The 23,397-nt window shown below is 48.1% G+C and overlaps 1 protein-coding gene and 1 long non-coding RNA gene across 4 annotated transcripts in view; both read left to right on the top strand.

Moving 5' to 3' along the window:
• Positions 1-1,363: 1,363 nt before the first annotated feature.
• Positions 1,364-3,246, top strand: LOC311442697. The gene is made up of 2 exons (XR_014696803.1): positions 1,364-1,508; positions 1,664-3,246. It is a non-coding gene; the product is annotated as an uncharacterized lncRNA (long non-coding RNA).
• Positions 3,247-3,826: 580 nt separating this feature from the next.
• NPTN (neuroplastin) overlaps positions 3,827-23,397 on the top strand; it is a 51,067-nt gene continuing 31,496 nt past the window's right edge. Inside the window, exon 1 of one of the 3 annotated variants that reach the window (XM_084532204.1) lies at positions 3,827-4,027. In XM_084532204.1, coding sequence (XP_084388330.1) covers positions 3,940-4,027 — 88 coding nt within the window. In that variant the 5' untranslated portion in view covers positions 3,827-3,939. The remainder of the gene's footprint in view (positions 4,028-23,397) is intronic. The other 2 variants (XM_084532203.1, XM_084532205.1) reach the window with 2 other exon arrangements.

The raw sequence follows: 23,397 nt of genomic DNA, 5'->3' as shown, positions 1-23,397 counted from the left end.
GGCAGGCAAGGAGCACTGACGACGGCAGCCTTACATAACATGCAAGCACACACATGCATATTGCACTGTGTTTGCTCATTCATCTCCTCCATGCATGCAACGCAAACAGCGGGACCCTGTGCTTAATGCAGCCTTGTAGAGCAGCAGCATTCTGGTGTGCAGGTACCCTGCGTGTGTGTCTACAAGCTGATTCGAGCCAGCTGAAGCACGGATCTGCGCTCTCACCAGCATGTCAAGGCATTAACCGACGTTATTCAGCATTTCTCAGCCCCGAGAGCAGCTGCAGTAGCGGAGTTTCACTGCTAGACGTCACCAAGCATTTCACGCTCTACCCTACATTTTCAGCTTTCCAATAATAGATTCAAAAGAAGGTGACTGCGAGCGAGACTTCTCGAGGCAAAGCTTTCTTCAAGTGCCAAAGTGTATCAATAAATACATCAAAATAACAGGGATGTCTTAAATGCTTCCAGTTGCAAGAAGACAGCTCAAAGATGACACACACACACGAAAGGACGATGCCTCCTTGCTGCTCTGCTGTGGGAAAAAAGAACAGGAACTTCGTATGATGATTTTCTTCCTCTGCTTGTTTTGAATCCCACGCTTTCTGCCCTGCTTTAGCTGAAGTCTCAGAGAATAACCCAGATTGATGCGTGCCAGGAGAAAAGATGGGTCTCGAGTGAAGGGGAAGTGTGGGGATTGTGAGTTACTCTGGAAAATCTGTGTCCGAGTTCCGCTTTCCACTCACAAGGTCAGGAATCACTGTACAAGCAAAAAAACATCCCCCAAAAAACAAGTGGAACACTTGCCTCAGGAATAAAACACTTTTCTTACCATCAAGCTGCTATGTTGCACCCACTGGTGGCAACTCCTATTTTTCTAAACAGCTCCTCTAAAAGTGTGACCTGTTAAAAGAGGACATACTTGTGCCCAGTGAGAGAACAGCTTTTTCTCCATGGTGCTAGCCATGGATACCTGAGACACTGGCAAAATACATCACGGAATCTATAGAAACCCACAAGCTCCCCAAAAGACTCTCAAAGACAACAGCAGGCTTCAGGTGGGGTCCATCAGCACAGTGATCTACTGCTTTTGTTCCTTGTGTTGTACGCTCTGCCTCAACCACAAAACCACAGGGCAACTCTATCTGTGGGGCACCTTCGTTACTCGCTCTGGGTAATCAGAGCCCTCGAGGGAAACCCCAGTGGCTGCTCCCTGCTCTCTGGCGGAGCAAAGCTCCTGGCGAGCAGGGCAGCATGTCCCGGGATTGTCCCCAGGATGGAGCCAGAGCAGTGCAAACGTGACAGATGAATTACGCAACGGTGGGGAGAAGATAAAGGGAAACAACCGTGTGCCCAAGCCTTCTGCTAACTTCGGCCCAGGCCTCCGGCAGCATGAGTCACGGCGAGCTGCCATGGTTACGAAACAAGTATTACTGTGCAGATACAAACCATGCTCGGAGGCAAGTACATCGCTAACTAGCTCCAAACTTGGAAAACACTCGAGTGTAGGTAAGGCCTAATGCCGAGTGGGTGTCTGCGAAAATGAGAGCTCCAGCAAAATCCTCGGGAGCAGGCAAAACAGCATGCAGAAAGCAGAAGGAAGGAGAGCACCATGTGAAATCTTGCTTTCTGCTTCTTTTTCCCTATTCCTTCTGGTTTTCTAGAGCTACTGTGAGGACCGTTCCAGGGAACAACAAACACGGGGAGAAAAGAGGATGTTTCTGCGCCATGGCAAGAAAACAAATAGTAGTGTCACAGATGATTCAGCTGGCAAGAATAGTGAGTCATGGAAATGCACCATGGAAATGCTCAAGCGCAGGATACACGGCACAGTGGAACATATGATGCAGATCGAGTTCAGTATCACGGCATCCTTGGAGAGCCATGGCCAGCCAGGGTTGGGCACAGCCTGAAGGTTTCTCTGCTGTGACCTCAGCAGATCCTAAGCCCGCGATCATCATCATCAAAGCCCTGAAGCGCTCAAGCAGCAATTTCATCCGCTTCAACTGAGTAGCAGGGCTTCCGTGAAAAAGGTGTGTCTGATCCTCCTTTTCACTCCTTGAGTCACGCCAACAATGAAAGGACTCCAATTCTGTTTGCTAGCAATCAGCTGAGGATAACGAGGCGAAGCGATCCGGGGTGCAACGTCAAAGAGCTGCTCCAAGTGAAGCCAGTGAGCCAGGGTACAATTAGCGTGGCTGCTGCACCCTGGGCAAAGAAGCTTCTGCAATGGGATTTAATGGCCGGGAAGCTTTGCCTGGAAAAGGAAACAACTGCTGGTTGCATTAACATCCTCCCAGAGCCCCTTTTGTGGGAGGGGAGAAGCTAGGCAATCTTTGGATGATTTTGGGAGTCCTGAGCATGCAGAGATCTCTGGAGTGGAGACAGAGGACTCAGCAAAAAGCAGAAAATGTGCTCTTGAGGGATTTTCTTTATTCTTATTTTTTTTCAGCATCCTTCTGTGCTGTTGTGTTCCAGTCTCCTGCAAATCTCCCCGCCTTGGATGTGTGTTAAAGTGTTCAGCAGCACACTCCAACTGTGTGCCAGCCCAGGAGGGAGAGCAGCCAGAGATCTACTTTTATGTCAGCTAAATTGCGTTTACCATCAGCTGGGGTCACCAGCGCAGTACAAAGCAACCCGAGCATAAGTAGTAGGTCTGACCCAATATCTTTACTCTACAAGAAGGGAAATAAAGAGAAAACTTAGGTGACCAGCCCAAAGTTCACCCAGCAAGCCTTGAGGTGCAACCACAACTATTTCTAGGGGTGCTTGGCAGGTCCAGTGAACCAGAGTGAATTTCTGAGCCTTTTGCACCCAATTCCACCACTGACCTGGGGCAAATGCCTTTGCTTCTTGTGGCCTCAGCTTCAGATCTGTGCAATGAGAAGGGCAGAGCCCTGCACTTGAAGAAACACAAGTGTTTTATTTATTTGTTATTGTTTGTTTATCAACAAGTAGGCTTGTGTGCTGGCAGTCTGCAGCCCTAACCACAAGCAGACCTCAGGCAGGCGCGCAGGACGAGGCTGCTCTTATGAGGGGCTTTCGCAGCGTTTTCCCATTTATTATTTACTGCAAAACTTCACACGCTGCATTGACCTTTCATAAAAAACACAATACTTTTGCCAAGTAAACTCCATGCAGAAATCTAAGGCAAGGGGAAAAGACACACAGGCAGGTGACAATTGATACAATTGTTTAAACTTAATTGTGTGGCAGAGGGAAAAAAATAAAACATGTTGGTCTTTCAGGGGTGCAGGTTACCTATTTGTGTCTTAAAGGGGAGCACTTTGGGACGGATTTGGGGTTGCAGCAACACTCGCAGCTGCTGTTGAAGGGGGGGGTGAAACTCTTTAATTATATGGCTGTGAAAATCGTGGTCTTGCAAGAGTGATGAATATGCAAGGTAGCAGGCCCCCCAGCCTGCCTCCAGGGCTATCTGCTGGCATTTTTATTGAGAACGAAGGCCAGGAGCGAGGTCGCAGCTTGGCGGGGCGCAGAGGCGCCTTCACCCTCCTCACCTCCGAGCCCTGAGGGGGGGGCTCTGTGGAGACAGAGCTGCCTGCGAGAGCACCTGCGAGAGCTGCGAGCTTCGGACGCCTTCCTTCACCCTCCCACCCCCCTCCAGCACCCAGCCGGCTCCCCCAGCCCCATTCCAGCCCCAGGACCACAGCCTTGAGACGCTGTCACCCAACACCCCCATCCCCGACCCCAGCACAAGATGGCGCCTGAGGGGAGGGAGGGAGAGGGAGGGGGGAGAGCGGCGATCCCGCCCAGCCCGCCCCCCCCCCCCCCACGTGACCGCGCCTCCCCCGCCCCCGGCGGGGCCCCGAAGTCTCGCGAGAGCCGGCGGCGGCGGCGGCGCTGCGGTAGGAGGTCGGCGGAGAAGGACGGGGACGGAGCCGCCTCCCGCTCGCCCCCGGCCCCGACCAGCAGGAGGAGGATGTCCCGCTCCGGGCCGCTCCCCGCCGCCTTCTCCCTGCTGCTGCTCACGGCCGCCCTGCTGCCGGCGCCCTCCGCCGCGCAGAACGGTGAGGGTGAAGGGCGGGGGGGTGGCGGTGAGGGGAGGGGGGGGGGGCGCGTTGCTATGGGGCCGCTCCGTTGCTATGGGGCCGCCGGTTGCTAAGGGGGAGGCTACGGCGGGGGACGAGGGTCAAAAAGGTGCGGGAGGCGAAAGCGGGGGGTGCTGAGGGGAGGTTTGGAGGGGATTTGGGGGGCTCCGGCCCCGCTGGGAGGGGGGAGGAGGGAGCTGGGGGCCCCCTATCTCTCAGTCCCTTTCCCCCCCAAGCCGCTTCCTGAGGTGATTTGTGCTCGGGGGGCTGGAACATCGCCTCCCGCCCACCGAACCCGCATCTGCCGAGCTGCTCTCGCTGGTTTCTAATGCAATAAAGTCGTAGTTCCTTAGCAACTGGGAGGAAAAAGGGGAAAAAAAAAAAAAAAGAAAGAAAACCCTTCTCTGTTCCTTATAGGATAGTCTGAGCTAAATCTAGCACGGCATGCCTCCTCCCCGATGAGCTTGCAGCCAAGTGCATGGCAATTAGTGGCAGAACGAAGTGGGGCCAAGAGGCTGGCCTAAATCGGCGCTCGGAGGAAGATCCTGCAGAGCTTAGAGAAATGTGCAGCTTACCAGGGGATCCGCAGGCCAGAGGCGGCCGTAAGTCAGGCTCTGCGTGCTCCAGAGCTGCCTCGGCGCTGCCTTGCTGCCGGCAGGCTTCTCGTGCAGACCTGTGGTGAAGCTAATGTAAGGGCAGGGAGCCTGGCTCCCGAGCTGGAGGTTTATCGTGCAGTGGGGAAATCTTCCCCAAATGAAACCGTACCTCAGTAATACACTGACCCCAAGATGTGTTTGCGTTGTTCCGTCCTCCCCTCCTCATCCTTTCTGCTCTGCAGATACTGTGCTGTCCTAGCTTCCTTCTCCTGAGGTGGGTCTTGCTTTGCAGCCTGGGGTCAGCCTCATCGGCTGTTTGCTCTAGGAAAAAAAGGCACTGAGGCCTTTCTGCATATCTGGCCATGGTGGTAGACAAGCAGATTTAAGAAATAATGGCCCAAAGACCCCAGATTGGAATGACTGCCTCAATATATTTGGATTTTGCAGTCTGAAAGCAGAGCTGAGCTCCATGTCTGACTGTTAACCACCCAGGAGAAGCTTTGGCACCCACGCTGTGCGAATGAAGCCTGTAGGCTTTCTGCAATGTGGGGGCCTTTCCGAAGGAGCCGCAAAGGCTCTGGGCAAATTTTGCTGGTGTTCAGCGGGAGCTGGGGACCTGGATCCCCAGCATACAGCAGGTTGGGCTGCCTGGTGGACATCAAGGTTCTCAGCTGCAGAGATGCTGCCTGCTCCCTGAGGTAGTTGTGCTATTGAAACACCATTTTGGCAGGGTTAACCTGCCCGTGTTGTGTTCCCCGTGGTGTTCAGGTGAAGCGAGGTGAGTGGTCTCCTGCCCCGTGGTGAGTGAAGTGGGTCTTGTGCCTGAAGCTGTTCTGTGCTGGGTTTGCCAGCAAGGTGTGAAATGCTGGCAGCTGGTTGTGCCTTGAGGTGAGACTACAGACCCCGGGTGTGTCCTGAAACCTCCTTTTGTGTTTGGTGAACTTGGTGATGCTCCCCCACCCTAGCAAGCAAAGGGTGGGGGAGCATCAGTGCTGAGGTGGGAATTTACACAGGTGAGTGAAAATCTTCTTGGCAAGGACTGGAGCACTTGAAAGTCAAGTGGGAGGTGGAGGTCCTTCTGCAAAAGGCTTATTGCTGCTGCAGCTGAATTTTTGTCCCCAATTTGAATGCTGCCGTAACAGAGGGAAACAAATTTAAAGCTTGGAGGTCAGGCTCTGCCATGGAGGAACTAATTTCTTTCTGCAAATAGTGGCCAACGAGCTGCTTAAAGAAACAATTCTTTTTTGCTTTGTTGTGAGGGAATGGTACAGCTGGTCCCTGGGTTGTGTGCGTTCCTTGTAAGCCATTAGAAAAATTATAAATTACGTGATTTGAGCAGATGTGGAAGTCTGTCAGGGGCCACTCCCTGGAAAAAAACAGATCTGAATGTTGACAGGGGTGTGCTGTGAGGCATGTGGAGGATAAGAACCTCGTTACCTGTTACTGGTCCATAGCCATTGCGGCATCGAGAGGTGATGCCAAGGGCTGTGCAACACACAGGATGGCCAAGTTTGGGTCAGAGAAGGAACAGTGAGTGCTTATTGAGCTGCAGGACACGCATGGCGTGTGGTGGAAACCGCTCGCATGGCCCAAAAAAATACACAGAGGAGTCCTGCCCGTTGGGAGCAGCCTCTTTGCTGCTGCTGACCAGGGATCGCTGCAGAGCAGCCAGTGGTTTTTCTAGAATTAGTGCAATTCGGCACATTTTTAATTAGCACTGCCTATAGATTTAAGCTTATGAAACTGGAAGCAGGTTTCTGGCGTTTGCGTGGATTATTTTCAGAGCTCTTGCATAAACGCCCAAAGGTCACAGAAGAAGTCGTGTGTCAGAAAGGGAACTTTTCCTGGGGATTCCTCTGCGAAACATGTTGGGTTCCTCGAGGTCGCATTTCGGGTGCTGCCTGTCACGTGCACCCCAAGTGTGGGTCAATGAAGTGACAGAGCAGGGGCCTAGAGGAGAGATGAGGAGGAACAGCTGGAAAAAGTCAGCCTGTCGAGAAGGTCTGTGTAGACCTGTGGTTTCCAACTGGTATTTGCTGGAAGATCACTTGAAAACAGAGTCCTCCTTATGGGAAGATGCTTGACTCGCCTCTTCGGTGATGAATTCAGTGCCCTCTCTGCTTGCTGGCTTTTGACCTTTGCAATCTATTTGTTTCTCCAGCTGCTCCTTTAAAAATAAAGGCTTCAGGATATGAGGGCTTTCACCTTGGAGCCTTTGGTTTTAAAGGAGCGTGGCTGTATTTTTACCAATGCTCAGGCTGACCCTGTTAAATTTGCAGTTGACCCCACCAGGTGAGCCGAATTGCTATTTTCCAGCTCTTCCTTTTAAAAGATCTGGTCTGGCAAAGCATGGTTAAAACAGACTTAATCGTGTCTTGTCTACAAGAGAAAATCCTTAAACGTCGCATCTTTAAAACTGTGAGTGTTATTTCTGACTGCGGCTTCTCATCCATTTCGCACTGACATGATTTTAATGGTCCCCAGATAAAACCAAGGAACAGTTTCGTACAGCGCTTACGGAGCGCGAGTGTGGGCTGAGCAGCGAGGAGAGTGTGCAGAGCTCTGTTCCCTTCCCCACCATCTCTATTCTCCTTCCTCCTACAACTCCCGCATAGGAAACTTAGATACAAGCAACGTGACTAATGTATACGCTGGAAAACTGCATCCAATTCTAGCAGATCTCTGAAGGGTGAAGAGATGCCGACTGCTGGTACACTTCAACAAGGGCTTTGATTGTGTCAAGGAGTGGAGAGCTGCTGGAAGTACTTGAAATGATGCTGGCTGTCCTCGCAGCACAATGCTGCACAAAGACTGCTGGTTGCAGTGGTGAATGAGGTGCATTCTCTCCTTCACAATGAGCTGTTTCTTTAGCTCTAAGTACTACTTTAGGGGAGGCAATTGTAAGAACTTGCATTGTAAAGGACAATGCCAGCCTGTGATTCATCTGGTTGTAAAGCCCAGCCTTCAAACGAGTGCTGGAAGTGTTGCAGCTCCCATTGAGGAGCCTCTTAACACTGGAAGTTAGATAAACTGTTTCTGCTTATCCATTAGCTGGAAAGGTCTCCCATAAATCCATCCTAAACCTGCTTTCCTGTCACTAGGCTTCTTATTCCCTAAACCTGTGCAATCTAGAGAAGGGAGCAGGGTATTTCCTTCTCACCAGCGATTGCTTTCTGTACTTCTGGGGGTCAATTGTCGCGGACATTCACCACAAGTAGTATTTTCCTGACTGTTCCCGGTGCTTTCCTGTGGGTTTCCTTAAACCATGTGTCCTGGAGTGTGACGTGTGGACCTGGCCACGGTTCCAGCTGGGAAAGGACCAAGGCTTGGCGGCATGGAAGGATCGCTCGGTGCCTCTTGCAGATGGTGCTCCTGTTTGCAGCACAGGGCAAACGGTGGCTTTACAGCACGGTGGGATCCTTCCCAGTGGTCAGTCAGGTTGCACAACTGCTGCTTCGTGCTCTTTGACTGCCTAGAACCTGGTAGTTCTTGGCTATGCTCATTAAATGGCACTGTACCTACTCCTGGTGCCTTCCTTGCTGTTTTCAGAAGTCCCATTTTGTCCTCTGGAACCCACCCCTACCTCAGCTTGCTGTGGTTTGATCAGCTTAAATGATGCTCTACCCGTCACTTACCTTATTTATTCCATTTTCCACCTACTTGTTCACTGTTCCACATTAACAAGCACATACCTGACATGCAAAGCTATGTCAGTGACATCTTATTTTTGGTTAGGAGGCTCTTGCAGGGGGCAGCTCCTCGGGGACCGGGTTGTGCTTGGGCTGCTGCCCCTGGGTGTGAAGGTTTGGGATCGGGTCCTATACACAGCCTGGTAGGTGCTTGAGGATGGCCGTTGTGTAGTCAGTGCAATTAAAACAAGCTGCTTAGCGGCATTTTGTAATGTTGTGGAGACTTGGCAGGGTTTTTTACCCTGTTAGTGCTAGAATGTGGAACTGGCTTGTGTGAAGTTGGAGGGGGGAGAGTCAAAGGACAACAGTCCTCGGCTGTTATCAAAGGTCTGTGTCAGAAAATAATATCTAGTTATTAAAACCATGATAATGGCCTGAAACATCACTTATGTTCCTTTAAAAACAAACAACACTTCCTTGATGTGGAATACATTTTCACTCTATGTTAAACTTCTTTTTTCTGCTACCTTGCACCGCACCATTTCTTTTGGTGCTGTAAGTGAGAGGGTCTAATTAAATCTAAATATAATTTCAGCCTGGATTGAATGTCTTGGGAGTATTTATCCCCTACTAAGATAACTACTGTAGACTTTTAAAAATTCATGCCCTCTTGATGAGCTCGAAGCTTTTTTGGGTCATCTGTGTGGTTGAAGTCACCACTTAAGCGCTGACGCAAACTCATTCAAGCAAAAAGACAATAACTTCTGCAGCCGTGAAGGGTTCTTCATCATGCGTTGTCAGAAGCCAGAGATGTCTGCTATCATTAAGAATTAGAAGTTCTTGAGAGTGAGATTTTTATTCTTTTTCCCCCCTGTTCCCGTTTCCACATGGTGGAAAACGACACCGCGATGGCAGCGTAGTATTTCGGCCGCTGGAAGGCGTGGGGCAAAGCGTCAACGCTGGGCTCTGGTCCTGGGTAAATTCAACCCCAAATGGAGCTGCTGGGGAGCGATGGGGTAGGGCAGCCTTTGTCCTTAGTGGCTTTGATGTTGGAAAGGGGCAGGGCACTGAGGATTTTGTTCCCCAGCTGCTTGTGGGGGAGGCAGAGGCACTGTGTCTGTCCTGCAGTTTTTGAAGGTGTGCTTGGGACTTCAGTACACAGATGTAATCTCAGACCTGCCTTGGGAACACTGTGTTCGTGTAAACTGGGGTGGTTTTTGCTATCAGATCGGAAGCCTTTTTATACACCAAAAAAAAAAACGAAAGGGGTGTCTGAAAGATCAAATCTTGCAGCTGAGGAGGAGCACTGTCCCAGGCAGCACCAGGCTAAGCGCATCTGCATCGTGAGCCCTTGTTATAGAAGAAAATTAAATCACAATGCCCTGTTCTGGTATGAATAAAGGGGGGAAAGTCTTAGAGTGTTCTAATTCCTATAGGCTTCTTTTACAGTCCATAGTTTCAAATATGACATCAAGGAATCTGGTAAGCCGAAGTGCCGCTTCGAGCAGCCGAGTGGTGAAGCTGCTTCCCCCATTACCTGAATCAGTGCTGGTCTGTGGTGATGAAGGGGCTACAGAGGCTCTCCCTACAGCTTGTGTACCTTGGACACCTCAAATAAAAACATCTTCTAAGGTGGATATTGAAGGTGGGAGAAAAGGAGAGGACTGTTACGGATGTGAAAAGGGACGATGTGAAAAGGTGCCGCCAGGCCAGAACTCCAAATAGGAGAAAAAGTCCTGGGGAAAAGGATTTAATTCTGGGAGGTTGGCACAACTGACAAAATATATTTGAAGCGAAAACCAGAGGGAATTGTATTTAAATGCCTAGAAAGGGAGCTCGACGATGATTTTAGCAAAGCAGTAGGCTCCCAGCAGGCTTCGTAGCAAACCAAAGGCAGACTGAAATAGTCCAGCGAAGGCATTCAGCAGGAGTTTGAAGGAACACATGCTTGGGTGTATTTTTAAAAACCAAGCGGATGCCATAGTGACTGACTGCTGCGGGATTTTTTTGGCCTGGTTTATGTTAGGAGAGCTTTGTGGTGGTGAGCTGGAATAATCCACCTTAGCAGGTTCGGTTTGGAAGTGTGGAAGTGTTTCAGTTCCCATCATACTCATTCAAAACTCGTAAAGAATTAAGTGATGCTCAGCTGGCTGCAGGTTGAAGTCCAGCTGCTCTGTTACTTTCAGCCTCGTTAAAATCACCCCAGTTTTGTGATGTTAAGCAGCTTTTGCCTTTGTGATGCCAAAAGTGGTGCTTAATGACAGACTTGAGTGGAAATGCTGGAGATAAGGACCGCCATGAGGAAAATGTGAAATGAATCTGACAGTCCAGACCCTAAAAGAGAAATGAAGATTGCCCTGGTGTGCTACTTCTCGTTGTTAATTCCTGCTTGAGGTGCCCTCGCCTCTGTGTACAAACAAGTTACCTCCCAGGGAGCTCAATATTGTTTCCTCCTCTCTCTGTTGCATTAAGCATCCAAGGTCGTCGTCGGCTGACATTTTATACTATGACACTTTATCTTTCTGATTTGATGCAGGCAGCTTAATTTCCACTTGTGATAGGTTGTCTTAATGACTCCAGGCTGCAAACTGGGAGCTCAGAAGTTGGAGGTGCTGTTGTGTTCGGCGTTTGCCTACGGTAAAGCAAGCTCTGCAGCGAGCTGCTTCCTTTTAACGACTGCCAGGCTGCATAACCAGTGGGTGCTGCTGAGGCTTACCACTTTGTTGAAGAGAGGTGCCTCGGGGAAGCTTTTCTGAGTCTTGAAGCAGCTGAACATCGAGGGCTTGTGACTCAGAGCCAGGCTGTACATCCGTGTGTCTTCAGAAGTCTCCTGGATGGGCTCCTCTTTGCAGTGGGAACAGTGGGAAGCTGGGGCTTGCCCCAAAGCCCCTTGCATCTTTGTGCTGGGGAACAACAAAAAAAAAAAGGTCTGACAAAGTGGGCAGAAGTGTTACTGGCTGCTCTGCACACATCCCATCAGAAAGGAGTGCGCTTAATTGAACCTCTTGGTACAATCCCAGCGCACTTCAGGCGGACTGGAGGACTTGCTGCTGGTATTTCCAAAGAGCAGGTGAACGAGTTGGCTTTGCCTTTTGGTTGAAAAAACAGACATTGTGGGTGTCAGCAGAGAGCTTTTCATTTGTACGATTGCTCTGCGAGAAATCCATGGATTGCCACTTTGGTTCGCTGTAAAACGCGGTGTGTTTGGTACTTGGGGCTTTCTGTAACCTAGAAACCTGCGCTGCCAATCGGCCCTGTTTGGTTTGTTTTATCCTGGGTTCTTCACCAAGCCTTACCTCTCTGGTGTAGGCCTGGGAATGTCCATTTGTCTCTGCTCTGACCCCAGTGTTCTCAGAATTACCCCAAATAAGTCTCATTTCACAAAACTTTTCTCTCTTCTACTGCGTTTGGGCTTGTTTCATTTGCTCACCGGCTCCCATCATATGTTTTATAAAGGTCTGGATTGCCTTCACCTTTGGATCCTGTCCCCAGCAGAAGTGCTGTCACCTCTACCTCCTGCACTTGGGGAACTGTTTGAGCTTTACCCTATTTGTGCCAATTTGTTTTTTTTATGCAAAGCACTTGGGATGACACGAGTACCTGAGTGTGGGTGTGCTGTACCAAGCGCTTTTCTTGTTGGCACACATGGCAGTAGTGCAAATGGCTTCATCTCCCTCCAGGAGCACTCTTCTTCCTTCCACATTTCTTTCTGTTGTGTTATTTGTGTTTAGATGGGGTGCAGTGCAAATCTTTGTGTTTTTTTGGTACCTTTGGCAGGAGGAGCAGTGTGAAGTAAGGCCGGGTTCTCCCGCAGAAGCAGATGGGACAGTTCACGTCTCTTCAGGGCGCTGAACCTGATGTGAGACGAAGACACCACTGATTTGCTTTCATGTGGAATTCACTTCCACTTTTACTGACAGGTGTTTCAGTGCCGTGCTGGAAGTGATGCGGTGCTCAGCTTGCTCTCACTTGCTCTCACATAACAGTACGAGTTAGGTCTAAGCAAAGCTCATGGAGCTCCTATTTTTAGTGCTACCAGGATCAACGTGGTGACCTCCAGCTTGAGCCACGTGGAGGAAGAAGGAAGTAATTTCTGAATCCCAGGAAGGACCTTGTTGTGAGAAAGGAGCAGAAAAGGCAGGAGAGAGAGAACCAGCTCTTAAGCAGCTATAAATACCAGTCAAGGCACAAATGGCAGAAGGGGCTGGATGAACGAAGTGCTGCTTAGCTCTTTTCCCTCGTACTTTCATCTTCTCAAATCTTGCTTTAAGTAGATCCAGAAGGGTGTGGGGCTTCCTAGTATTCAGTGAGTAAACGTCTGAGTTACAATGGCTTGTCAGTGGCCTACATTCAGATTTTTCAGCAAAATCACATTTTTTTGTTGTCCCTTTATGCTTCATCTAGGCAGCAAATTAACGGGGCAGGGATTTATCCTGTTTCTTCCACAGCACCAAGCGAATGCTTTGTCTGCTGCTGCTCTCCAGTTCTCTGACAAAAAGATTTCCCAAAGGGTTTTTCGAAATACTACGCTGTTGTCCTCTTTTGAACTGAATCAGAGCCTCTTGGAGATGGAAAATTACTAAATAAAGGTTTTTCGTTCTTTATTTTTTTTTTTGGAAAATGTAAACTTGCCCTGAGATGGCTGTGAAAATGTCACCTCTGGTTTAGGAGATCCCTCAACTGCAAACCCTGGAAGGCTGGCAGATGAGGACTGCGTTTGCCTTGTTCTGACATTCTTCTCATAACTGCTGCAGTGAAGGGCCCAATGCAGGACAAATGCTGTGCGTGCTTTGGTCTGACCTCCAGGAAGGTATTTAAAAGATGTCTTTGTAAAATAACTGCACAGCTGAACGGGGTCTTCGGTTCAAGAGCTGTGAGACTACTTAATGCAGCCCTCGTGTTACCTACCACAGCTCTTCAGGAATGCTGTGATAAAAACAAGTGAAGAACTATCTCTTCACTTGAGCTTGGGGAGAGGATTCCAAATAGAAACCAACAGAATTGTTTAGGTCACCATTCACGTATTCAACCACCACAGAATCTCTAAAATGTGGTTAAATACTTTTTAAATAAATCTGAGCTGAATTTGGATCCTGTGTACCTTGAGTAGGCTGCACTTGAGCTCTTTGGACAGCTCAGGCACGAGAGATCTCACCCCTGACTTCTGTGGAGTGCTCTTTTCTTTCATCTCATTGCTTTTAGGGTGAAGTCACCTTAAATCCTTGATTTCCCAGCTTCTAAATTTTTATTCCCATCAAGGCATGTCTGCGTAATGCATAGTGTCAGTGATGTGCTGGTACTTTGGCTGAGTTCAGACAGAAGAGTTTTTCCATTTAATCTTTAAATACTTGCTGAACTGTTGCAGGGTTTAATTTCTTAGGTTTTTGCAGAAGCCTTCGAGCAGATACAGATGAAAACAAACAAAAAACTATAATTAGTACAGGTAACACAATGATGTTCTGTAAATTTTTTCCCTTATCCTGAACAAAGAACAGGTTTCCGGCAGTATTTTGTGTCAGCTCCCTTTATTCCTCCTGCTTCTAGGCTGGAAGACAGGCTCTGGAAAACCCAGCAGCTCCATACAGGATCCTTTTATCCATGCCTGACGTGTCTGGGGGTTAGTCACCTTCCTGCACATCCCTTGTGTGAGGCGTGGGGAGCAGATCTCAGTAGCTGAGTGCGCTGGGAGGGAGCCTTGGGCTGCAGGAAGGTGATTTCTGCGGGGGGGATTAGGAGGCACGGCGTGGGGCATCGCCAGCGAGGCTCACATTAACCTTGGCTCATGCTCAACTTGAATTTCAGCTCCTAAATAGCGATGTTTGCTGCTGCGGAGGAGCTGCCCTCAGAAGTTTATTTCTGTACCCATAATCTAAGCAGTGTCAGTAGGCCGTGTGAGATCAAACCCCCGGTCCAAGGAAGGATCCGATTTGTGACGCAGCCCCGGTGCAGCTGCATGTGCTGGCACGAAGCAGTGGGAAGGGCAAAGCTATTTCTACTGGTATGTCCTACATACGAGCCACGAGTGGTGGTAGACAGCCTGGTAGGGCTGTTTGAGTTAGCAAAGCCTCGCTGTGGTCAGGGGCGTGTTAGTGGAGCACCAGGCCTGCCGAAACAGGGAGAAGCTGAACTGCGCTGGAGAAATGCCTTGGGGGGGAGAGAAACACTCAGAAATGCACCTTAGGGATGAGCTTCTCAAAATTTGCCAAGGAACATCAATTTGGCAAACAAATGGTGGCATCCTCTACTTTCTAATGCATTTCCTTCCTCATCCCCATAACTAGAAGAGCGTTGTGGTGTCCTGGAGAGCAGGCTGAGCAGGGAGACTGCAGCCTGACCCGCTGCAGGTGCGTGGCCCTGAAGTTAGCAGCCAACAGACAGAACTGCTCTCTGGCTGTGGGAACGTGAGCTTTGCAGTAAGTAAAGCATCCCTTCTCCAACCCCAGCTCCTGGAGCAGGGGCAGCATCTTACACATTGTTCTGAAGCAGCTCTTGCTCTCTGAACTCTGCTTTGCATTTCAAAATGTGTTGTTCCTTTTGCTAGCATTTCTTGGGCACGCAGTGGTTGTCTTTTTTTTTTTTTTTTCCTGAATGGCTTATTCTCAGCTCTGCCTCGGATTGTGTGACCTGTTACATAAGCCAACGGTTCTGCAAAGGGCATTTCTTTAAAACAGTCGGAGCGTTTTCTTCCTTGCAGATGAGACAGCAGCTCGTTCTTCTGCAGCATGTCTAAAAGGGGAAAAAAACAGGTTTGCCATTCAGTGTGTGCTTCTCTGCCAGAGAGAAATGCAATCACTCTCCTTTCAAATGCGGTTGTTGGATCAGGAAAGGTCAAAGCAAGACTGAAAATACTTCAAACCTTCACCTTACTAATGGAATAGTCTGTGGACTTGAAATAACTAATCTGAACGCGACTTTTTTTTTTTTGTCATCTGTACCACCATCTCACAGAGATTTCCGTATCTTTAGGATGCAGATCTGCTTGTCTTAAAATATTTTTGAGAGCTTGAGCGTGCAGGCTTCAGTTGCTGCATTTGTGTGAACACTGGACACATTGAAATTTCTATCTTCTTTAAGACTGCTGAAGCAGAGCTGTCAGGAGCTCTGCTTTTCTGTCTTGTGAAGCGGAGACCCTTCCCTTCTACTCCTAGGGAATGGGATCCTGGTTGTTAACAAGTATTTTTGGCAATAGACAGGAGCAATGCCATCGTGTTCTAGGGAAATTCTTGTACATTCCTCAGCTGCAACAGAAGTATTTCTGTAGTGACCTAAAAAAAAGAGTTCATGCTATCAAAGACTGGCTTATTTTTCCCCTGCATGGATGATTGTAAGTCTTTTGTCCCTAACTTGTGTCAGGGAGAGGCATAAATGGAAAAAAATGAGGAATAATGCCTTCCTCTGCAGAGGATGATGCAAGCTTAATCTTTGAAAAACCCGTGAGAAACTAGTCCACAAACTCGCTCTGGAAGGAAATCTGCCGTGGTCAATGCTTCTTGATGTGTTGAACCACATCAGGCTTGAACCAGCTTCCTGCCAGCGTGCACCCTTCTGAGCCAACAGGAATTTAAATGCGTGCAAAAGCAGCACCGGCCACAGCTCCCCGGCTGTCAGGAGCTCTGGCTCTACATCCTGCTCCTGCATCGCCTCGGGAGGGAGGTGAACAATTGCTCGGTAAACTTGCTTCCCACTTACATGCCTGCCTCAATCCCTCATCCCTGCAGCACGCAGAAGTCTCCTGACTCTTGCAGCAGTCCTCGAGCAGAGCCCGGGGGCTGTTGGCAGCCCTGGGGAGCAGTTAGCAGCCCGTGCAGCCTGCGGGAAGCTGGCGATGGCAGAGCTCTCTGGGATTTTAAAACTCCAGTACTAAAAGTGGGTTGCATTCTGCTGGTGTTGCCCTGAACTGAGGTGTGTGTCCTCGCTGAGGGGTGGCTTGCCATTTTCCTGGAATGGCTTCGTCATCCACCGTTGTTTAATTGCTGTTGTACGAGGGGCTGGTCTAGGCAAACTGCCAAATGAAGCTAACCAGAGGTGTTTTACTTAAGCATGTGGTTGAAATGCTGCCTAGCTACATGGGATTTGTTTAGGATTTGTCCGTTGCCTTCTGCCATGCCACTCATGGTGCATGCAGCTGCTCTGGAGACTGCTAAGAGCAGTTCCTGACTGCTGCCCTGTAACTTTTTCTTTGAAATACAAAGAAATGTGCTTTCGAAGGCACTGAACAAATGGATGAACTTGCTGTTGCTCTGGGAGCTGTTCCACAGGCAAGTTAACGCGTGCACCAGGCTGATACCTATTGTTTGTTTGTTTGGTGGTACAAGGAAATGAGAGATTTTCTTTACTTCCTACAGAAGAGAAGGCTTTAATATCACGTCTGCAGTGGCGGTTAGTGTCTGCAGTACTATACCCATCTCCAACCAGGATGTCCAAAGCGGAGAGAATTGCTCTAATAGATGAACTTGCAGGGCAGACGCTTGGAGCTTTCTCGATGACACTTGTTCGATGCCTCTAAGCAACTGGGTTTAAAACACAAAGCAGACCTCTCAGGACAAAGCTATAAACTGAAAATAGAGCTTGTACTCAGCAGAAAATGGGCTATGATAGGGACTTCTGAATGCACATCAGGGATGTGGCTGTGTAAAAAATAAATAAATAGCATCTCTTTCCTGCACATCCGCTTGTGTGCCATCTCAGTCTGGTGTACGTGTAATGCACCGCGTTCCTTATCAGCACTTCTGAGCCCTTTGCAGAGAAATCGGGATGTGTAACACAGATTCCTATAGCCAAGTTGGCAATTAAAATTTAACATCAAGGTTTGTTTCGTATGTAAAGGGGGCTCTGTCAGGTTCTTTTGCCCCCTCGCTGTTCCAGTAGCTAAGGGAAACATCAAGTTTCCCAGTCGTTTGTCAGCACCTAGGCCAGTGTTCCAGTTGGTTCTTCAGACCACACTCTTACATAGCACGAGAGAACTAGAGGAATTTTGTTCTTTCTATCTGAAAAACTGGGAAAAAGATCTGCAAACTGCCACGCTTCAAAATGTGACGCTAGGCAGGAGACCGACATCAACATGGAGCCAAAATGAGGGAGTAGTTCTTAATTTCTTGGTTGGATTATTCCTCTCTTGCCAAATATTCCAGACTCGAATCTGTTTACATTTCTCCCATCTTGTGGTATCAAATGTATGAGCATGGGGTTGCTGCAAAAGTAGACTGGAAGCACTGTGCACACCTCATGAAATGATGTGTGAGTGTGGGCAAGGTGCCTGGAGAAGGGTTGAGTCTGGAGGGAATATGTTTAGGGCTTTTAGGGCAGCTTCCAGAAACTGAGGGCACACAGACACGACTCCTACATGTCAGTGTCGTTTCTGCCCAGTGATCTCCTATGAACCGTGTTTTTCATTGAATTATGGTTACTGTGAGTGTTTTTTGCCCAATAAAGGTGATTAAGTATTATTTACAGTCAGAGCTGTTTGTGGTGTGAAGCTGAGCATTGCTCAATTATTCCGAGGAAGCTCTTAAATAAAAACATCCACCGGGTGAATGTGTGGGGGAAGGTGGATGGGCAGCTTGAGCTCCTTGCCCTGATCTGAGTGTTTTTTTTCCCCTTGGGAGTGGCTGTTGGAGCAGAGGACCTTCAGAACTCCTCTCCAGGCTGCGTTCCCTGATTTATAACCTCGGAGCAGGTCAGCACCGAGCAGTTTCTCTCGGCTACGTGGGATGTATTCCCAGGATGGCCTCACGGTAGAGATGGCTCTGAACCATTTACTTAAGGGCTCCCTGAATGTTGCTTCAGCAACCAAATGGAATTAGGTTCTCCCTAAATCTTTTTTTTTGCACGTCAAACCGGGCAAGACTTTGTAATGCGCAGAGAAATGAGGAATGTTGGTCTGGGTCCAGAAAACGTTAATCCTCCTGTCTGCGGGCTTGGCTGAAGTAATCCTCAGGTTTCCCTCTCCGTGCAAGGGAGGCAGCGCTCCAGCAGGGGCTTGTGCGTTTTGCACGGTGCTCTCTGGGTAGTGCTTTCCTCCGTAGCAAGTCAGAACCTACCCTCACCTCTGGAAAGCTGCAAGATGAGATGCTTCTTAGTGCTTCTGCAGCTGGCTGAAGAGCAGGGCAAAGCAGACCAAGAAAAGTAGTGCCCAGCATCCACTCCACCAGCTAACGTACTGAAATCCAGCAGGCTCTGGCAATCGGTTGCACAAGGTACGCTCTAGGGCAGTGCTGACTCATACTTGGGTGGCTGCGGAGAGCAGCAAGTGTGCTGGAAAAATTAAACCCATCTCTTTATCAGCGCTGTGATGTAAAGCCCAGCCCGTCTCTTTATCAGAGAGCTGATTAAAAGCCATGTTCTCGAGTGATAAACGAGTGGGAAAGCATTAAACCTGCTAGCTGATAGGTGAAAACAGGCAGGATGTTTCAGTGCTTTCCATGGAATTGAAATGTTTACAGCCTTCTGCTCCAGCTGCCGTTTTGGCTATCGCTCTTTTGGTACGGATTTAACTTAATTTCAAATCCTTTGTTTTAGTAAAGGTCAGAATTGGCGAGACACTCAACGTTAATTAGGCTGCCTTTTTTCCTTCTACCTGAAATAAAAATGCAGTACTTAGTCGAAGTGACTGTGGTCTTTCTCCCACTTGAGGAAAAAAAAAAAAGATATTATCACATAATTAACACTTTTCAGTGAAGAAGAAGGTGTTAATTAGGCAAAGTCGCAGTTAAATAGCAGGTAGTTGGGCTCAGGCTTTCAAAGCCCAGGTGATGGGCGCAGTGGGAAGGTGGGGAGAGCAGGGTGACTGCTGGTGCAGCTTTCCTTGATATCCTGATACAAGTGAGACTTGCCCTGTAAGAAAGCTGAAACTAGCTTAACTGGAGGGCAGGGCAAAGCCATCTGAGGAGCACCTGAGAAGAGCTGAGATTTGGGATTTTAATTGTTCTGTTCCCCTTCCTGAAGCTGAAATCCAGGTGTTCTCTGGTGCTGCAACCATGCCGTGAGCCCTGGTGTCAGGAGCAGGTTTCCTTGGAAGGAGACGATACCAACACAGCATTTCGGAAGCACGTTTGTGTTTGCAGCTGGCAGTATTGCCTTCTCCCCTATTAAATCCTCATAAATGCAGTTCTCTTTGTCATTCCAGGACAGAAGATGAAGAGATTTAGCTAGTCCCTCTGCAGCGTGTGCCAGTGGTTGTGAAGCTTCACTTCTCTTTACAGGTGCAGAGCCTGGGGTATTTGGGAAAGCTGGAGGAATGTTTTTGGGGAAAAAGATACCAGTGTCTCTAATTCAGAACAGCAATTAGGAAATGGATCTGAAAAGAGGTTAACAAGGAGACACTGAAAGCTTCGACCCTACTGCCTATTTCTGGTGGGAGAGCCTCAGTGTGAAGCAGGTGATGGTATCTGCTACGGTGACACCTGTATCTCATCCGTCTGGATGATTTTGGTATAACTGCAGGCACGGCTCTCAGCCAGTGCGCAGAAATGAAATGGCCAGACCTGTGCGAGGGGCCTGGGAGCTGTGGAAGCTGTGAAATGTGGGCATGTGGCAGGGTAATAGGACAGACAGGAAACGTCAGCCCTGCCTGTTCGCACGGAGGTTTGGGTGGTGAAGGCAGACAATCTGCAGAGCGCAGTCCTGAAGCAGTCTGAGCTGTGGTGTGGGCCTCCTGCTGAAATCAGGTGTGCTTCTTGCACTAGCTTTGCAAATGCTTTCCTCATTTCTGAGCGTTGAACTGTGTGTTGTTCCTTCTAAGTGGAATTCACCCCAAGATGAAGGCAGGAGGAGCATCGTCTTGCCTGGCAGAGACATGCACTGCTCTGTCCTGGTTGTAAAATTGCTTTGTTGCAGCTGTATTTCTTGTGGCTTGATGTGTTCTCAGAAATAGTTTGTACTCCCTTTGTTCCAACCACGTTTTTACGTTCTTGTGCCTGTTCCCTGCTCTGAACTTGGTGGCCTTCCTGTTCTCTTATCTTTGTGGACTTTGTTTTAAGACCACGTCTTCTTTGGACTTGCACTTCTTTCAGCTTTAATCTTATGCCGGGTAAAAGTTACACGCCTAGAGAAATTAGCATTTGTCCTGCATTAGTAGGGCTTTTTGCAGTACCTGCGCTTCATTTCGTTCTGGCTGATTCTGTTTGTGTGCTGGGGCAGGTTTAACATTTCCTTAGCTAGCATTTATCTGCATCTTCTTCAAGCCAAACCCTTGTTTTATTTTTAACATCTTTCTTAGGACGTTTATTTAGGTTAGTATTCCTCCTGCGTTACTTCTCCAGTGCCATTGGCGTTGAGTCTTTTGCAACCTGCTGGGAAGTTTAGGATATTTAAAAGATAATTACATGTTTTTATTTAAATTGATAGCAGGGACATTTTTGCAACCGAAGGATGACTTCCATCAGGTACCACCTTTGGTTTGTTTTTTTTGACTGGTGGATCACTTCTGATACATCTTATACTGGTTGTTGGTCTCTGTCAAAGATCCTTTTGTGCACATTCATTCTAGCAGGTGAGGAAGTTGAGAAGCTCTTTGGTCCCTGTGATACTGGTTAAAGCTGTTTGGGCTTTGTCTTTTGAGTATTGTTGCATTTGGGCTCCAGCCAAGGCAGAACACAAGCTCCTCAGGCTTCAGAAGCTGCTCAGAGTTAGCTCAATATTTCTCTGTGCTTCCAATATGTTAAAGTTACAGCTTTATGCAGAACTCAGGGCTACGATGACATGACCACAGCAGCAAGCAGATGAGCCTTGTTGCTTCTCCCACACATCTGCCCTACGTAGGTAAGCTGCTGCTGCCTCTTTTCTGGCCCCTGTCAGTGTGGGCAGTAGCTGTGGGTGGAAAGGTGTCACTGCCACCCCAAGCTAGGGGGGGTGCTGCTGGTGTGTAAAGCTGTGAGTTATTTGCCATAGCTTGGCCAACAGGGAGCTAAACAGAAGCAAAATGGATCAGGAAGGTGTCTTCCATCGATGAATGAAAGTAAGTCTGCTCAGGTGTGCTAAGGCTAAGCTTCTACACTTATTTAAACTCCTCATCTTCAGTGTCCTTTTCTATTCCTCTCCTGAGCTCTACGTTTGACCAGTGTTGAGCTTTTTCAGCTTACTGGCCCTGGCAGTCTACTTTATGTGCTTCTATTGTTGCACATGGACAATTTTGGCTGCCCTTTTGAACAGCACCAAGCTCTCCCCTGCTTCCAGTTCAAGCACACATGCCTGTCTCTCAAAATACCTTTTGCCTAACTGTATCTTAGCAATTCTTCGCTAAAATACACATTACCATGTTCGCATTTTGCCTATGTGAAGAGCTGTGCACTGGGCTTCATTCATCTTTGGCAGAATTGTGTTTAGGCATTAGTTTGTTTCTCTCATTCTAGAATCCATCGCTTTCCTTCCCTTTCTCTTCAAAATTTGTAAGGGAGGGTGAATCTGCAACAAACAAACCTCACTTTCTTAGCAATTTAAGAGTTGCTACTGGTTCTGCATTCTGTCAGACAGATAACCACGAATTTTTAACAAAAAAAGTGTTGAAAACATAAGTGTACTTGATTTGTTACATCTGCTGGAGTATCATGTGTTGATTTTTTTTTTTTTTTTACAATCTCGAGTATTGTGAATATTCTGTAAAGACCTGGCGGGAGGTTTAACAATAGGTTTTGTTCTTTTATGCCTGATAGCAATCGGCATTAAAAAAATAAATAAACCCCAACACAACGCCTTTTTGTTTTAATGAGGAAAACTCCCTGTGTAACAGAACTACTTGATGACTGAAGAACACACAGCTGTCACCTGAAACTATTGAAACTTGATAGGAATACTTTCTTCTAAGCATTTAGAGGTGCTTATTTCTACCCCAGTGAATAAGAGATCACTTAAAATGTGGGCTGTTCTTCTGCTTCCCATGGGCTGATAGGATCTTAGGGTGTGGGTGCCGGCCCCAGCGCTGTTCATCTGTCCGCTGACACTGGGGAGCTGAAGCTGGAAATCGTTCCTGCCACCAGTGCTTTCTGCAGTTTTGGGGAATTTCACAAAGCAGCTTTCAGTTTTCAGCTGCGAGCAGTGTAATTGCTGTAACAGAGCCGTGGCCCTGCCGTGACCTGCCTGTATTTTGATGTGCAGCTTTTCGTCTGATGTGTCTGATGCTCCTATTTCCAGGCTTGTGCAGAACACGATAATAACAAAGCAGCGAGTGCTGCGCTCCGGAGAAGACCAAGTAAGGAAACTGCTGGGCTCCGAAAGCCTCTTATGTAAGCAGTGAAATCTGCACAGTGTCATTTTCTGTTTGGTTTTGAACAATTATGGAAATCCCTGACAATTGCCAAAAAGCAGGAGTGCTTCAGCTTCCAGACTCCCATTGTGTTACAGCAAGCGCTCAGTGTAATGTTTAGCTTTTTTTTTTGCCCCCTTTTTAATGATGGCTTGGTACTGACAGGCTTCAGCTCTTTTTCTGTAGCTTCTGGCTGGATGTTTTAATCAGAAATGGCCCTCTGGCAGATGTACAGTAGCTGGAAGCATTGCCTAACTTACTGATGCTGTTTGATCTATTGCCTTTGCTGTTCCTGAACTACTGAAAATGCAAAACATTAACCTGAGACTCTTGTGCAGAGTTTTTAATAGCTCTGCCAGGCCTTTGTAATGCTAAGTCTTGATTAATCTGCACATGGAGGCTCTTCTACCACCTTCATTCCCATTTGTTTCCTCCCAGAATTTCTATCGTAACCTGGAACACCCTTTTAAAGAGCGCTTTCATCTCCTGCTGGGGTGGGGGGAGCCAACAAATCCAGTTTGCGTTTTTCTTTGCCATTATGGAGTTGTCTGTGCTGCTGGCATGGTTTCTCAGATCCTGATAGCGTTGCACTGAAATTTATCGTAATCTGAGGCATTGTTTTTCAAGGGGATTTGAAACTGATGGAAGCCGAGGGTTTAGAATTTAAACCTGGAGAGTATTTACCAAAGGGACCTTTTGATGCAGTTGTCCAGTTTAATCTCTTTCTATTATTTTTAGGCTTTGTGCACAAGTTACAAGAACTTAACAGCTTAGCTAATGCAGAAGCAAATTCAAAACTGAAAGCTTTTGGCAGCTTGTCCTACCCAAATTGCTGATACTCCCTGTAATAAGAGGATTTACAGTCCTCTTTCATGCTACGTGTGC

Source organism: Aythya ferina, assembly GCF_964211825.1.
Source record: "Aythya ferina genome assembly, chromosome: 11".
Classification (NCBI taxonomy): domain Eukaryota; kingdom Metazoa; phylum Chordata; class Aves; order Anseriformes; family Anatidae; genus Aythya; species Aythya ferina.
The sequence above is the reverse complement of the archived record's forward strand: the minus strand, read 5'-3'. Positions and strand labels throughout refer to the sequence as shown.